At 43.3% G+C, this 9,862-nt stretch overlaps 1 protein-coding gene across 1 annotated transcript; it reads left to right on the top strand.

Annotated features, from left to right (window-relative positions):
* Positions 1–3,986: 3,986 nt before the first annotated feature.
* On the top strand, positions 3,987–5,170 carry LOC146650337 (trace amine-associated receptor 13c-like). Its single transcript, XM_085384339.1, has 2 exons — positions 3,987–4,162; positions 4,354–5,170. Exons 1-2 carry the CDS (start codon positions 3,987–3,989, stop codon positions 5,168–5,170), a joined length of 993 nt encoding a protein of 330 aa, XP_085240465.1.
* Positions 5,171–9,862: the final 4,692 nt, after the last annotated feature.

Raw genomic sequence — 9,862 nt, 5'->3', positions numbered from 1 at the left:
GGGCCCTACATAGTCAAGCTCCCCAATATTTATCTGACCTGCTGAAACCGCATTCATTTTTCCAAACTCTAAGGTCATCAGTTCAGAGACTGCTGGTGGCCCCACACACTCGATTTAAAACCTGCCTTTCAGGCAGTGGCACCACGGTTGTGGAATTCTCTTCCACCATTTTTGCACACCACCAGCACACATCCGCCTGTCTAGAGTTTTATCATATCCCGTGAGACCAGCCATCAGGTATAATAAGCCAGCTGGTTGTCCTCTTTCTGTGTGTTGTGACTCACTGGATATAACATTTCCCTAATCATCAAAAAATGTGAAAATATCGATGCTATGTCAGGACACACCATTTGACCATTATTTTTATTCACTTGGTCAAAGGACGAACGTAGAGTGTTGTCACATCTTCTCTAGTAAAAAATCTTTCATGGAGTGAATTACTGGAATTAATGACTTCACGTGGAATAGTTGCAGATTGCTCTATGCACACACCTAACCTCCACACTCTGCTTCCAACAATGCCCCCGGGCATACAGCTCAAGTCCATCATAGCCCTGCATATGCCCCCTTGGCACCATGCCGGCACACTGTACATATCTCTCGCTGGTTAGTGGCAGAAGACACGCCTCCGCCGTTCCTGCCCCTCCATGAACTGCTCGAGCATCGAGGCTCAGTAACAAGCTTCTCCCTCTTTGGGGCTGGGCTGCAGTCACATTATCATTGTGTAATGCAGCCTCCTAGCACAAGCGAAAGGTCGATCCTCTAGCCCCATTTGACCTCCCTGGAAGTGTCATCAGTGGTCCTCCCGCACAAGCCCCAGCTAGTCTATGATCACCAGGCGAACATCACTGAAGTGGCTCCTTGCTACCACCAGAGGGCTCAGCACCACAGCTTCGGCATCCCCCTGTTCCCATTGCATCGCAGCTAGCTCCGTCACCATCTATGCCTGTACCTCCGCTGGTTGTTTGCTTTGTGGGTTTGGCATGTTTTACTAGACAGTTAGGCGCCACTATAACACATAGAGGGTGTGGGGAGCCATAGCCCAGCTGCGCCGGAGTGGACTAAGCCCCAGGACCAGAGGCCTGAGGGCCCCCCCACCCCCCGAAGGGGTTCGACCGAGCCATGGATGCCAGGCCCAGCCAAGCAGCCACTGGGAGTGAGCCAGTACATACCTGAGCGCCCAGCCCTGGACACCAAAAACCACCAAAGCATCGATGCCTGAGGGCATTAGCCACCCGCAGGGAGTGTGGTGAGGGAAGAAAGGCCTCCATACTTGTGTTATTGACTTTTGACATTCTTGCCAGCTGTTTCACACTGTTCTTTCACACAAACTGTTTACATGCAGACTGTAGGCAGACAGTTGTCTCTCATCTCCTCTTCAATTCTCCTTCCTCTGAGTCCCAGCGCACTTTCTAAGTATGAGGGGCATGATTAAACAATAATCACCAATTGTCAACCATCCTCTCCTGGCACTGTCCCCTGAAATCACTGTCCTATCTCTCCTCTGCAGCTGAGCCACAAGCCACACCCATTGCCCAACTTAGGTTAGGGAGCCATTTGGCTTAGCTTAATTCCCCCATGAAATGAGCCATGACCATTTGGACCCCTGGGCTACCCACTGCCCCATCCTTCCTTTGCAGCCTAGTAACAAATCACACGCTTCCAAGGTCAGGTTTATGTTATTCACCTCTGTCATACAGCGGTGGAAAAACCCCTGGACTCACTGCCTAATCCCCAGTGGTCCAGGGCTTTTGGTGCCCTGAGCAAACACTCCCTCTGCCCCCCAACACACACACACACACACACACACACACACACACACACACACACACACACACACACACACACACACGAAATATATTAAGGATTGTACAGATTCAGATTCGGATTCAGAAGACTTTATTCATACCAGAGGGGCTATTGAGAGACTGACCTTGCCGACCATACATACAATACACAAACATCACATTGGGGAGACAGATCAGGCTGGGTAGCTGGCCGGTCAGCCGCACGAGCAGCGACCCAGAACGGAACAACGGAAAATAAACATCAGGAAAGACAAGGAAAAAAAGAACTCCCCCCAGACTGAGCTCCAACAGGGAGATCAGTTTGAGAACAGAAAAAAACCCACCTCTGCGCATAGCATGTGAAAAACTCTTAATACACCATTGAAACACATGACAAGCAACAGGGAAAGGTAAAAGGTGAGAGACAGCCTCACTTTCTGATTGTGTCCCAAATAAATGACTTTCTCCAGAGCCCATGTTAATGTGGAGAAGCTTACTTTGCGACCATTCCTCCGACAACATGTTGTGTAGCTCTTTCAGTTCCAATCATGCAGATCTGCTTAAATAACAGAGATCATCAAAGAAAACTTTTAGTGTAACATGAAAGTAAAAAGGTTCAACTTTGCAACAAAAGAAAAATGCATCAGCCAGATTAATCCCCAAAACATTTATCCATCCATCAGCCACACACACCACACAACCCTGTTGTTCTCTTACACAATGAGTTTCTTCCCATGTTACCAGATGCGTGCTATGTTAAAACTTTCGCCACACATGAGAAACAAGAAACTCAATGATCTATTAGTTTCACTCATTCAGAACCCCTCTCCAGCATTCTGTTCACCCCTACTATAATTCAGTCATTTTTACTGATATAATACTAGTCCACTAGTCTACATATCACTTTTCATCTCACTACGTGAACCGGACAAGATGATAAAACAGAAACACATGCTTATGATGCTGTCTGGTCTACATGAGCTTTATTGTATGTGTGTATGTGTTAGTAGGATTAATGCATTTTCTGTTTGTGTGTGTGACTTTCTGTACCTTTCTCTTTGCAGTGCTTCAGACACCTTCTCAATTTTCCCACTTACAGCAGTCAGTTTTTCTCCCAGGTTTGCTAACCCAATTTTGATTTCCCACACTAAACAACCTCACCTGCTCCTTCCACTCTGGTTTCCTCTCCCCCTTGCAGCAGTCTTGTGGCAGTTCTCCTCTTCAGCTTGGTCCTGTGCAATCCTGGCCACAAATTCATATTCCGGGGCTTTCATCAGGCGCCCTGGATGTCCTGGCTGTCGACAGACTTTGGTGTGTCCTCCCCCCTCCTCGGTGGAAGGCCAGTTCTTGGGATCCAGCTCTGAAGGACCAAATAAATGTTGGGTCTGCACTCGCAGGCCCCGCTGTTTCAGAGACTTATCACCGTGAACAAAGCAAGACAATTCTTCTCAGTCAGTTTACACTTGCTGCACAAGGGAAGCCTGGTCAGCTCTTGGACCTGAAAGCTCCTCACCTGATCCCAGTCAACTTCAACTACCAGTGTCCCCATGCTGCCTCTTATTCAGTGACAAACATTTACACAAACACCCATTGCAAAACCATAGATGGTGTGTATCATAACAGTTAAAAGCACTGCGTGTGGTGTGTGTGTATGCATGTGTGAGCATGTGTGTGTGTGTGTGTGTGGGTGCGTGCGTGTGTATACGTGTGTGCGTGTGTGTGTGTGTGTGTGTGTGTGTGTGTATAGGTGTGTGTGTGTGTGTATGCATGTGTGTGTATACGTGACTTCTTGCTGGTCATAAAAGGGTCATCTCCCCTCACCCCTGTATATGGCTCATCTCCTTTAACGGTCCACCATATACAAACACAGGTGAGGCCATAAAGGGCAGGAAGTAAACATTCCTCACTAAATAAGGAAACCAGAACCTTACTTAGAATGTGCCTGCAGTTAAACACTATAGCTATAGCTATAGCATCAGCTATACAGAAAAACATTTAAACATGCAGTTTAAGACAAGGTGTACAAATTTAAACACAACAATGACAACATTTAGCTATTCACTCCAACAACAGCTACCACCAGAGGTAAGGGAGGAGGAGCAATGTGAAGCAGGAAAGTAAATAAGTCAGGATATGGCAAAGAGCTTCAGACAGAAAGGTGGTGGAACTCCACAGCAAGCTATCTCTTCCTGTTTACTAATGATGGAAATGTTTGAAGAAACTGAACTCTGCTTTCCACAGCTTCTTAACTTCTCCTGCAGGAAGCCCATACGACCTCACTCAGTATCTATACTCATTTATATTACATTGTCCTCCATCTCTTTACTGACTGTGACTCTTAATCTGCTGGTCATCATCTCCATCTCACATTTCAAGTAATAATTTTGTCATAGATAAGGTTATCAGGTTTTGTGGATCAGTAAAATGAAGATAACATATTAGAGTATAAGTGAAATGTGTGTCGGTAGTAATGTCTGTTTTTCTCTTATATATATATCTGTATAAAATTGCACTTGTTGCTACAAATAATAATAATAATAACTGTGTCGCTGTCTTTTGTCTTCAGGAAGCTGCACACCCCCACCAATCTCCTCCTCCTCTCTTTGGCTGTCTCTGATTGCCTGGTGGGTCTCCTGATTTTATTTCAAATTATAATTATAGATGGTTGCTGGTTTCTTGGTGAATTCATGTGTAGTATGTATTTTCTCTTGGACTACATTATTACCTCTGCGTCAGTAGGAACCATGGTTCTCATATCAATTGACCGTTATGTGGCTATTTGTTACCCTCTCCATTACTCTACCAAAGTCACCCCAAAAAGAACAAAAGCATGTGTTTATCTGTGTTGGATTTGTTCTTCAGTCTTCCACTGTCTTGTGCTAAAAGAAAACCTGGTGCAACCTGGCAGGTATAATTCCTGCTATGGGGAGTGTGTGGTTGTTGTTGGCCATGCTTTTGGAGTTGCAGATCTATTGTTGTCCTTTATTGGTCCTGTCATTGTGATTGTAGTTCTTTATCTAAACATATTTGTTGTGGCTATGACTCAAGCTCGTGCCCTGCGGTCACATATTGCAGCTCTGACACACGAGGGGTCAGTAAGTACAAATGTTAAGAAGTCTGAAATGAAAGCAGTAAGGACCATCAGTGTTGTTATCATTGTGTTTCTAATATGTCTCTGCCCATATTACTGTGTCACACTCTCAGGTCAAGATGCCATGCTCAGTGCTTCATCTGTTGCATTTGTAATGTGTTTGTTCTATTTAAACTCCTGTCTAAACCCTCTAATCTATGCTTTATTTTACCCCTGGTTCAGAAAATCTGTTAAACAAATTGTTACACTTAAAATATTGAAGTCTGGCTCCTGTGACACCAATATCATGTAAACAGAATGAAAGAAATGACACACTACCAAAATGTTTACCAACTAAAAAAAGGGACAGTCAATTCAAACATACGCTTGGTGTAACTGAAATACAGTGGGGCAAAAAAGTATTTAGTCAGCCACCGACTGTGCAAGTTGCCCCACTTAAAATGATGACAGAGGTCAGTAATTTGCACCAGAGATACACTTCAACTGTCAGAGACAGAATGTGAAGAAAAAATCCGTGAATTCACATGGTAGGATTTGTAAAGAATTTATTCGTAAATTAGGGTGGCAAATAAGTATTTGGTCAATAACAAAAATACAACTCAATACTTTGTAACATAACCTTTGTTGGCAATAACAGAGGTCAAACGTTTACTATAGGTCTTTACCAGGTTTGCACACACAGTAGCTGGTATTTTGGCCCATTCCTCCATGCAGATCTTCTCGAGAGCAGTGATGTTTTGGGGCTGTCGCTGAGCAACACGGACTTTAAACTCCCGCCACAGATTTTCTATGGGGTTGAGGTCTGGAGACTGGCTAGGCCACTCCATGACTTTCAAATGCTTCTTACGGAGCCACTCCTTTGTTGCCCGGGCGGTGTGTTTTGGATCATTGTCATGTTGGAAGACCCAGCCGCGTTTCATCTTCAAAGTTCTCACTGATGGAAGGAGGTTTTGGCTCAAAATCTCACGATACATGGCCCCATTCATTCTGTCCTTAACACGGATCAGTCGTCCTGTCCCCTTGGCAGAAAAACAGCCCCATAGCATGATGTTTCCACCCCCATGCTTCACAGTAGGTATGGTGTTCTTGGGATGCAACTCGGTATTCTTCGTCCTCCAAACACGACGAGTTGAGTTTATACCAAAAAGTTCTACTTTGGTTTCATCTGACCACATGACATTCTCCCAATCCTCTGCTGTATCATCCATGTGCTCTCTGGCAAACTTCAGACGGGCCTGGACATGCACTGGCTTCAGCAGCGGAACACGTCTGGCACTGCGGGATTTGATTCCCTGCCGTTTTAGTGTGTTACTGATGGTGACCTTTGTTACTTTGGTCCCAGCTCTCTGCAGGTCATTCACCAGGTCCCCCCGTGTGGTTCTGGGATCTTTGCTCACCGTTCTCATGATCATTTTGACCCCACGGGATGAGATCTTGCGTGGAGCCCCAGATCGTGAGAGATTATCAGTGGTCTTGTATGTCTTCCATTTTCTGATGATTGCTCCCACAGTTGATTTTTTCACACCAAGCTGCTTGCCTATTGTAGATTCACTCTTCCCAGTCTGGTGCAGGTCTACAATACTTTTCCTGGTGTCCTTCGAGAGCTCTTTGGTCTTGGCCATGGCGGAGTTTGGAGTCTGACTGTTTGAGGCTGTGGACAGGTGTCTTTTATACAGATGATGAGTTCAAACAGGTGCCATTCATACAGGTAACGAGTGGGAGACAGAAAAGCGTCTTACAGAAGACGTTACAGGTCTGTGAGAGCCAGAGATTTTCCATGTTTGAGGTGACCAAATACTTATTTGCCACCCTGATTTACGGTTAAATTCTTTACAAATCCTACCATGTGAATTCATGGATTTTTTTTTCACATTCTGTCTCTCACAGTTGAAGTGTACCTCTGGTGCAAATTACTGACCTCTGTCATCATTTTAAGTGGGGGAACTTGCACAATCGGTGGCTGACTAAATACTTTTTTTGCCCCACTCTATGTAATGAAAAAAGTGGCACCTACAAGTAAAGAAATGAAACACAAATCGGGGAGAAATGTACTGCACATGTATGTTCATTCTTCTTATACATTCAGGAACACAAATCATAGAACAAGAATTTAAATTAGAAATACCATTTTGTTATGTACACATATTCCACTGCTTACTAAGGCAACTATCTTATAAGCCAACTACATGGCATCAGCTCAGTGCATTTGGGCATGTGGAGATGGTGAAGATGACCTGCTAAAGTTAAAACTGAGCACCAGAAGGGGAAGGGGAAACGTGTTACCCTGAATTTGGTTTTAGGTGCCAGACAGGCTGGTGGTCTGCATGGATTTTTTCCAGACAGCTGTCTCTAGGTTTTTATAGGAAATGTCTAAACAAAAAAAGAAGAAAAGAAAAGAATTCAATACCCAGTGACTTCTGAATGTACACGTGATCATTGTTATTATTAGACTAAGCTGAAATATGTATCTTTAAATCTTCTCACACTTCTGGTACAATAATGGATAAAAACATAGAGAAATGAAGTCATCTTCATAGCCTCAGGATGTACTGTGCAAACCTTTAACTAGGAATTACTTCTGGCCTATGTCGCTCCACACATCTCTCCACTCCACATCAGGTGGCTGTAACTCAGGAAGTAGAACAGATAGTCTACTCATCAGAAGGTTCGATGTTTGATCTCATGCTGCCCCAGACTGCATGCCAAATATCACTGGGCAAGATATACTGAACCCCCAGTTGCTGACTTTATGGTAGTATGAATTTGTGTGAATGTTAGATAGTAATGACACAATTCTTTTGTCCTCAGGCTTGTCAGAGAAGACTCAAACTCAGTGTATTCAAAATACAGCAAATCCAATGCATTACCGACAGGATGTGTGTGATATACGCTACACCCCCACTCCTCACGTCTGGCTTCCACAACCATAATGATTTTACTTAATGATTATCAATTTCATTCAATTCAATTCAGTTCAGTTCAATTCAATTCAATTTATTTATTGTCCCACAAGGGGAAATTAGTTTAGCAGCAGGATAAAAATAAACAGAACAATAATATAAAATAATAATGGCAATAATAGTGATACAAAGTCCAAGAACGGTTATTTGCCATTAAGGAGACAAAATGCAGTATGGAGAAAAGAAACCTGGAGTCTTTTAGTCTTCCTCACAGGCACTCTAAAACGGCGGCCGGAAGGCAACAACTCAAACTACAAAGTAAAAATTTGCCTGTGGGACGGGTCACATTACATGGGACTCCTAAAGTCCTTTTAATTTAAACGGGTTTTACACTTTATGGCCAGCAAGCATCAACCTGCAGTTCTTAGCAAACGTCTCTTGCTCTGCACTATTCTAGAATGGTTTGGGTGTCCTCAGTTCTCAGGTTATAAACCTAGACCTCCAGACGCCGCTGGTCCAACGCTGCATCCAGACGCCGGGGGGGAACCAGGACAAACTCGACACGTTAGACATCAACTTGCAAAAAAACCCCAAACCAAACCAAAACAAAAAAAAAAGTATCTTGCTCTAAAGTCCAGACACTGGAAGAATTTTTCACGAATGTAATTTAACTTGCCAACTAGCCAACAGATAATCGTTAGTTCATCCAAATTGCACCCTGTTTTGGATCCGGGTCACGGCACCAATTATTGACCCGATTCTTTTTTCCTCAGGCTTGTCAGAGAAGACGCAAACTCAGTGTATTCAAAATATATGCTACACATGTTTCTTTTCCAAATATTTATTTATAAGTGACTTATGTATGTATGTATGTATGTATATATATGTATATATTGTACTATTCTTAGTTAGCGTATTGTCTGTCTTGTCTTAATGTTGGTTTAAAATGGAGCACTGTAACAAAAAATAATTTCCCCCAGGGATCAATAAAGTATTCTGATTCTGATTCTGATTCTGATTTATTCAACAAAACCTGATTGCAAATGTGCACAATGGAAGGGAGATGTGCACCGCACAAAGCCTCCTGCAAATCTAATGCATTACCGACAGGATGTGTGTGATATACCCTACACCCCCGCTCCTCACGTCTCGCTTCCACCACCCGAAGGTTGTCTCCTGTTGTTATCATCTAGCAGCACAAACATAGGTAACACTCTCTGGGAAGTCTGCACTAAAAGATCCTGTTTATCACAGTTTAATGTTGCCAAGCAGTCTAATGACCTAGAGCACAGAATATAAACCCTCAAATCTGGCCTTTAACATTACACTTTAATATTACACTAAAATTGAAGAAGCTTCTCGGATGAGAGGTGAAACATCTTCAAGCAACTTAAAGAAGTCCAGACGGTTTTCTTTCCAAGCACCTTGGAGTGCAATGACCTGGAATACTGAGAACCTTCACAGACATTACACTTTAATATATACTTTAATATATACTCAGCAAATAGGCTCTTCAATTATATTTCATAACAATAGAAAGCACAGGATAGCATACAAGCTTAGAAAAACGTGCTTGTATGAATGGGTGAATATGGCATTTTGTATAAAGTGCTTTGAGTGGTCCAAAAGAGTAGAAAATCGCTAAATAAGAATCAGTCCATTTACATATTCTGTCATGTCTTTAACTCAATGATTCTATGATTAATCTGAGTTTTTCTGTCACTCATCCCCTCTTGCTCCACCTGAACCAGCTGACTGCCACTACTTCAGTTCTTTATTTGTACACTGTCATGGTCCTGGGCCATGTTGGCCCAGTATTCTTAGTTTTTGTGTGTTTTGTATTTTGTTCCCTATTTATGCCTTGGTTCCTAGGTTATTTAGTTAAGATGTTCCTTATTTGGTTACCTCCTGTGTGCCCCTGTGTATCTGTGAGCCCTCGTCTCTCCTTGTGTTTTATTCCGTTTTTTCCCCAGCCCGTTATGTCTGTGTTCTCCCCGTGCTCTCTCTCCTCCTGTCTGAACCTCCGTGTACTTCCTGTTTTACTTTGACAGTCTCTCGTCAGTATGCGTCATGTTGTGTTCACT

The sequence above is a fragment of the Rhamphochromis longiceps genome, linkage group LG16, assembly GCF_057381845.1.
Source record: "Rhamphochromis longiceps isolate RC_006_pf linkage group LG16, R_longiceps_female_GT1.1, whole genome shotgun sequence".
Lineage (NCBI taxonomy): Eukaryota > Metazoa > Chordata > Actinopteri > Cichliformes > Cichlidae > Rhamphochromis > Rhamphochromis longiceps.
The sequence above is the reverse complement of the archived record's forward strand: the minus strand, read 5'-3'. Positions and strand labels throughout refer to the sequence as shown.

Bases quoted from the DNA above. Each gene is read 5' to 3' on its own strand.
- LOC146650337 (XM_085384339.1), top strand. From the start codon at position 3,987: ATGATGGAAATGTTTGAAGAAACTGAACTCTGCTTTCCACAGCTTCTT. The intron at 4,163-4,353 runs GTAATAATTTTG...TTTTGTCTTCAG, and splicing joins ATCTCCATCTCACATTTCAA to GAAGCTGCACACCCCCACCA.